The sequence below is a fragment of the Pongo abelii genome, chromosome 20 (genome assembly GCF_028885655.2).
Source record: "Pongo abelii isolate AG06213 chromosome 20, NHGRI_mPonAbe1-v2.0_pri, whole genome shotgun sequence".
NCBI lineage: Eukaryota > Metazoa > Chordata > Mammalia > Primates > Hominidae > Pongo > Pongo abelii.
This window is the reverse complement of record NC_072005.2, coordinates 63965914-63973010: the sequence shown is the minus strand read 5'-3', so window position 1 is coordinate 63973010 and position 7097 is coordinate 63965914. Positions and strand designations below refer to the sequence as shown.

General features: G+C 48.3%; 1 protein-coding gene across 1 annotated transcript; it reads right to left on the bottom strand.

Moving 5' to 3' along the window:
* Positions 1–1983: 1983 nt before the first annotated feature.
* On the bottom strand, positions 1984–6599 carry AURKC (aurora kinase C). The gene is made up of 7 exons (XM_002829857.6): positions 6247–6599; positions 5760–5805; positions 5323–5514; positions 4865–5003; positions 3939–4087; positions 2485–2659; positions 1984–2290 (listed from the first exon to the last, which is right to left on the bottom strand). The coding sequence occupies exons 1-7, from the start codon at positions 6302–6304 to the stop codon at positions 2120–2122; spliced, it is 930 nt and encodes a 309-aa protein (XP_002829903.1). The 5' UTR covers positions 6305–6599; the 3' UTR covers positions 1984–2119.
* Positions 6600–7097: the final 498 nt, after the last annotated feature.

Below are 7097 nucleotides of genomic sequence, written 5' to 3'. Positions count from 1 at the left end.
GAAGAGAGTAATAATTCTCCTTTTCACATGTGTATGACCCTTAGGGTTAAATTAGTTTTCACTTTGGATGCAGAACAGATATTAAAGTTAGTATATTTATATTCCATCATGGAATGTCTGGAATCAGTGCAGCTGAGGAAAGCTATGTAGATATTGGTGACAATTTTGTTTTTTGAGACAGTCTCACTCTGTTGCCCAGGCCAGAGTACAGTGGCGCAATGTCGGCTCACCGTAACCTCCACCTCCCAGGTTCAAGTGATTCTCGTGACTCAGCCTCGCGAGTAGCTGGGATTACAGACACGAGCCACCATGGCCAGCTAATTTTCGTATTTTTCAGTCAAGACAGGTTTTTACCATGTTGGTCAGGCTGGTCTCGAACTCCCGACCTCAAATGTTTATCTGCCTGCCTCAGCCTCCCAAATTGCTGGGATTGCAGGTGTGAGCCGTTACGCCCGGCCTGGGGACACTTTAAAATCCCTCATGTAAAGCATGTCAGAGTTTTCATTATTTAAACATACATCATCTGGCGATCAGTGCTGAGGCCCTAGTGATTTTTCTATCCTTACCTGCCAAAAATGTGCCCAGTGATGTGTTTATCCAGCACCTAAAATGTGTAAGAGTTTATATGTATGAACCAGTTAATTTATTAGGAATTGCCAACTGTTTGAAATGTTAATTCAGGAAAACTGATAGGATGCAGCAAAGCATATAGAGGTAAGCACTGCATCTCCTCATGCAGGTAAAAGAAAGAAAAAACAAAAAAGAGAGGTAAATACTGAAAGTGCAGGTTAAAAACCATGAACCAATGTCTTGGAGTATTTAACTTATAGATCTGCAATAGCGGGAGCTGTTCATCTGAGTGAAGTGGCTGAATTATTTATGCTTACGTAGTGGGTCTGGTCATAACAGAAATCATGCCTGCAACTGCTGGATATTTCACAATGAGGAGACTTTGTAGAATATAATGATAGGAGTAACATTAACAAGGCAAACTCCATATAAAGTGCTTAACAACTAAAGTTAGGAGAAATACTGGTGTAACTGACTGCATTGATCAAAAAACATTTGAGCTTACAGCTGAGGAGTCTAGATGCTTACTGTGGTAGTCAGTTTATAATGGGTGCAGGGAACAGCTGCCACATGAAACTGTCACAGAAGGTTACAGAAGGCTGGAAGGCCACTCCCCAAATTGCAGCATGCAGTAATTTCAAAAGAGGTGATGTTATATTTATTATGAGGAATGACTTATTCTAATGTAATCAGAGTATGACACAACAGAGGTGCTAGTGTATTCACTGGAGAATTGGGTTGTACTGATGTGCAGTGAAACATTTTATTTCTGAGACAGCAGCATATTGATGTCCATAAAAAGAGAGAGGACCTTTGGGTTGATGACAGTCCTGTTTTACAAATGGCATACTCCTGAAAACATGGAGAATAGTAAGTTGGATCAAGGAGCCACTGTGATAGGTGGCAGGTTATGTACCCTCAGGGCATTTATCTGCAGAAAGTAGACAAGAGTTTTCTTTCATTTCTTTTTTTTGAGACGGTGTCTCACTCTGTCTCCCATGCTGGACTCCGATGGCACAATCTCAGCTCACTGTAGCCTCTACCTCCCAGGTTCAAGCAATTCTCATGTCTCAGCCTCACGAGTAGCTGGGATTATAGGTGCCTGCCACAACGCCCAGCTAATTTTTGTATTTTTAGAAGAGACAGGGCTTTACCATGTTGGCCAGGCTGGCCTCGAACTCCTGAACTCAAGTGTTCCGCCTGCCTTGGCCTTCCAAAGTGCTGGAATTACAGGCGTGAGCCACCGTGCCTGACCTGAAAGTAGGCAAGAGTTTTCAAGAAGAATGAAGTCACCATCTCCAGAGGTGGAAGGTGGGGGTAGTAGGGAGAACAACCTTGGGCAGCTCTCATGGGAAAGAGCTCCCACAAGAAATAAAGATTCTACCCAGTCACATAATAATTCACACAACTATGAAGAGCTGGTACGAAATGATTCAGCTTTTATTAATTAGCATCTTACATCTTAAAAGAGAAAAAAATAAAGACAAATAAGGTGGCAGAGCCGGGAGAGCTCCCTGAACACACACAAAGGAACAGAGGCAGACAGGGCTCAGGAAGCCATCTGAGCACAGGGAGGCAGCACCCTTCGGGAATGGGCCTGAACCCAGGGGTGCTTCAGGATCTGGGCCAGGGGCAGTCGCTCCAAGGGCTGGTATCTGAGAAGCTTGGAAATCAAGTCCTGGGCCCCCAGAGGCATTGATAGCGGAAACCTCACATCTACCTGATGAGGCCGGGAAAGAAGAAAGAGAAGTCTGGTTAATTTCTTTGGCCAATGTCCTCCCTCTTCTTTGAGCCTTGTTAAGGCGCTGTTCTGGACCACAGCAGACAACCCTGTGTGTGTGTGCCCCAGTTCCCACGGCCCAGCAGCCATCACTGACCAGCTCCCCCATGAATGCCCAAAGGTGACTGTCCCACCTTGAGGATGCGTCTGTAAGTCTCACTGTGGGAGGCACTCTCAAAGGGTGGATATCCCACCAGTAGCTCATAGCAGAGCACTCCAATGCACCACAAATCCACCTTTTCATCATATGTTCTCCCCTCAATCATTTCTGGGGGCAAGTAGTCCAGTGTCCCACACATTGTCTTCCTCCTAGAGGAAGGCAGAAAAGGGAGTAAGTACTAAGCAGAGGCCCAGGATGAAGGAAATTCTCCTTCCCCAGCTTTCATTGAGATGTGGAGACCCTAGGACACCCTGGAAAGTCCCTCCCAAGGACAGGAGTTTGGAGAGACAAATTTTTAATATGGATCAAGGTTCGGAGAAGTACTGGGACCTACTATTAATAAATCCATATTTTGGAATTATTCATACAGTGATTTAGCTCATGCTCCAGAATGTCTTCACAAGAATATTCTCAGCATTAAGAAAGATCTAGAACAAACTGATGGTGTATCGAGAGCCAAGTAAATAAATTATGATAAGAAAATTTCTGTATGAAAATTATTCACACAGAAAAATGCACTCCTTTGGAATTGTGGAGCAATGACTTTATTTACATGCAAACTTACTGGTATAGTTATATATTAACAAAGATCACAAAATAAAAGGTTTGATTGGACCACATTATTTAAATCTACAAATACCTATCAAGTATATGTGTTTGAAAACAGCAGCACTGGCCAGGTGTCGTGGCTCATGCCTATAATCCCAGCACTTTGGGAGGCCGAGGCAGGCACATTACCTGAGGCCAGGAGTTGGAGACCAGCCTGACCAACATGGTGAAACCCGTCTTTACTAAAAACGCAAAATCAGCCAGGTGTGATGGCCCATGCCTGTAATCCCAGCTACTTGGGAGGCTGAGGCAGGAGAATCGCTTGAACCTGGGAGGTGGAGGTTGCAGTAAGCCGAGATGACACCATTGCAATCTAGCCTGGGCAACAAGAGCAAAACTCCGTCTCAAAAAATAAAAGAAAAGAAAAAGGCAGTAGTTCAGCCAGGCATGGTGGTTGACGCCTGTAATCCCAGCACTTTGGGAGGCCAAGGTGGGCAGATCACCTGAGGTCAGAAGTTCGAGACTAGCCTGGCCAACATAGCAAAACCCTGTCTCTACTAAAAATACAAAAATTAGCCGGGTGTGGTGGCACATGCCTGTTATCCCAGCTACTTGGGAGACTGAGGCAGTAGAACTGCTTTAACCTGGGAGGCCGAGATTGTGCCCCTGCACTCCAGCCTAGGTGAAAGAGTGAGACTCCGTCTCAAAAAAAAAAAAAAAAAAAAAAAAAAACCAGAAAAAAAGAAAAGAAAAAGGCAGTATTCCAATAGAAACCCCAAGTTCGTATCTAGGTTTTACACATGGTTACATGAAATACATTAAATTGGGTCATTCCTAACTGGTACTCAGAATTCACCCTACCACCACCACCTGACCTACCTCAGGGAGGGGGTGTGCACAGACCAGCCAAAATCTGCAATCTTCACCTCACCCCTGAACCCCAGCAGCAGGTTCTCTGGCTTAATATCTCTGTGAATCACTTTCTTGTCATGGCAGTAGGTCAGGGCATCTGCCAACTCCTCTATTATCTGTGGGTGCAAAGAAAAGTCACCCTGGAAGTGAAGCCTGCCACAATTTCCGTCTGAGGTGGAACACTTATCATGAATTGTATGATTACAGTGGAATCTTTCTGGTCCAGCAACTCCATTTCCTTCTTTTTAAATTGCACCAGTTACTGATGTGTGGGGTGTGGATTTCCTCTCCTTTTTATGTGGTCTTATAGGATGGATGGTAACATGGACACAGATCCTCCCTGTTGTCCTAGCACAGCAAGTAGCCAGACACAGAACCTACACTGAGCCACTCAGATGATCTCTCACAGGACTTGAGGCCCGAGGAAGTGAAACAGAAACAGGAGGAAAGATGGAAGACCACTCACCCTGACAGAGCAAGCTGATTGGACCATTGCTGCTGGGAAAATCACTGCTGTGGTTCCCTTTCCGGAACCCTCTAGAAATCTCTTTGTACCTATCTCTAAGCCAGTTCTAGCTATTTATTCAGTGAACTCCTTCAGAGCCTTTCAATGTGTTTCTTTACATAAGGCAGTGGAGTTAGATTCTGTTGCTTACAACCAAATCCAAACCTATACACAGTACTTATTAATATTCTGGAGATACAATGAGGTTAATTAGGATATCCAAGGATAAAGCTGTAGAACATATGTGCCATTATATTAAATTTACACAATAAAATTCAGAAGTAAACTTTTCAAAAGGCAATCCGGACCCTCCTGACAGCCACAAACAGAGCTCCCACCAGCCCACAATAAACTCAGAGACCCCAGAGCCTCCAGTCCCCCACCTCACCGTGGCTGTGCGCTGTTCATCTAATTTCTCGCTTTTTTGCAGCTCCTTGTAGAGCTCACCCCTTGGAGCATATTCCAGAATCAGGTACACGCGGCGTGCATCATGGAAATAGTTATACAGGCGCAGGATATTGGGGTGTCTGAAGGATTAATGTTGGAAGAGTCAGATTTCTCCCTGAGGCCTATCATATGATGCCACCGTCACTGCCTGGTCACACAAGTGGCAAATTATGCTGGGACCAGAATAACAACAGCCCTATCTGGGAGCGAGTGAGGGGAGAACAGAGAACAGGAACCAGGATTCAAGTGTCTGACCCAGGGTAGGAGATAGTGTAAATGGAATGAACTGCAGAGAAAAGTCTTCAAGGTAGAAGTGAAGGGTTTACTTGGGGTTAGTATTTGGGGAAAATGCTGGGCTCAGACGTCAAAGATGAAAGAGGAAGCAGAGACTGTCCTTACTGTAGATGCGCCTGGATCTCAATTTCCCGGCGCAGCTGGTGCTCCAGTCCTTCCTTCTCTATCTGCGACTTGAAGAGAACCTTGAGGGCCACAATGAAATGGCTTTCCTTGAGCCGAGCGAGGTACACATTCCCAAATTTCCCCTTGCCCAGGGGACGCCCGATTTCAAAGTCATCAATTGTGAGGCGCCGCCTGACAGGAGAGGAAGAAAAGAGCCTCCGCTTGGGAGGTAGGGTAGGTGGAGGAAAAGTCAAGGACGCCAATGCTCCCCTTCCTCTTTCACTGTATCCTTCCTCTGCCGCTTTCCCTTCTCACACAGGCCCAGCCCTATCAGTAGTTCTCGTTCCCAGGAGCCAGCATCCCACACACCCAGTCTGTCCTTCATCCCCACGTCCCACCTTCCTTCCTTTTCCAGATACCAAACCCAAGGGACTCACATGGCTGGGCTGCTGGGCTGCTGGGCTGTTTGGCTTGCTGTAGCCACTGAAAGAGAGGAGGAGGGAGACAGGAAGGGAGAGGGGAGGGAAGGAGAAGGGGAGGGGAGAGAAAGAGAGGGGAGGAGAACAGTAGAGAAGGGAATAGGGCGCGAGAGGTGAGGGGAAAAAGGGGAGGAGAGAGAGAGGGAAGGGGAAGGCAGGGGAAGGGAAGGCGGGGGAGGGAGAGGTAAGGGGAAGAAGAAAGAGTAAGGTAAGGGAGGGGGGAGGGGGAGGTGAAGAAGAGGCAGAGAGAAAGGAAGGGGAGGGGAGAGTAGCGGAGGGAGAGGTGAGAGAAAGAATGGGAGGGAAGGGAGAGAGTGGGGAGAAAAGGAGAGGGTTGGGGAGGAGGAGAGGGAGGGGAGATGTCAACAGATGTGTCTTCTGCGCACCCGACCCCTGCCCCAGTCCCCAGCCTTCCCCGCGTCCTTTCTCTGGCGCTGGCTCTCACACTCTTCGCCTGCAGGTTGAGCTTTGCCCAGCTGCACCACAGCTCTGGGGGAGCTCATGGGGAGAAGAGGTGAGGGCGCGGACGCCTTCCTGAACCCTCTGGATGGCTGTTCCCGTTCACAGGGTCCTGAAAGCGGTTGGGGGTCACTTTCTGGCCGAGGCGCTTCCAATCCTGCTCTCCTGCAGCCTCACTGAGGTCTCACAGCCACACAGGCTTCGGGATCCACGGCGTCGTGAAGAGCCGTGGCTGCGCGGCCTTCTTTTATACCCGGCACCGCCTGCTCAGAGAGGTACTTCCTGGCTGGCTCCTATTGGCTGAAATTCCTGACGCCATCGGAAGTGCGCCCAATAGAAAAGACAGAAATGGGAGCCTCAGTCCAGGGTTCCCGGGTTGGGGCGGAACTGGAGTGCTGCGGTCCGGACTGGGCACTGAAAGCGAGAGCCAGGGGTGAGGCCCAAGAAGGAAGGAGACAGAGGGTGCGGTGATGGCCGTTGTGGGAATGAACAACGCATACACCCACGGGGTGCGCATGCATCAACTAGGAGAGAGCCGCGATGCACGTGGGAATGAACAGACGCCCACTCCTCACGTGCTGGAGCCTCGTGCAGCCCGTGACCCTAAACCACTTCGTGCCTCGTGCAGCCGGTGACCCCAAAACCACCTTGTTTCAAGGTCACGTCCGATTCAGGCCACTCTTCAGGGTCACCGTGATGGGGCTCCCTGAAGCCTGTGGCTGTGCCTGCTCACAGCCAGGACGCCACAAGCCCAGCTCACTTACCCCTCTCCTCCCACTCGCCAAATATTTGTTGGACCCTGTAATCAGTTTGTGGTTTTGGCCTCAGATCGTAAAA

Coding starts and splice junctions, on each gene's coding strand:
- AURKC (XM_002829857.6), bottom strand. CDS start 6,304: ATGAGCTCCCCCAGAGCTGTGGTGCAGCTGGGCAAAGCTCAACCTGCA. Junction 5,806..6,246: donor TCAACCTGCAGGCGAAGAGT/GTGAGAGCCAGC, acceptor CCTCTCTTTCAG/TGGCTACAGCAAGCCAAACA. Junction 5,004..5,322: donor GAGATCCAGGCGCATCTACA/GTAAGGACAGTC, acceptor TTAATCCTTCAG/ACACCCCAATATCCTGCGCC.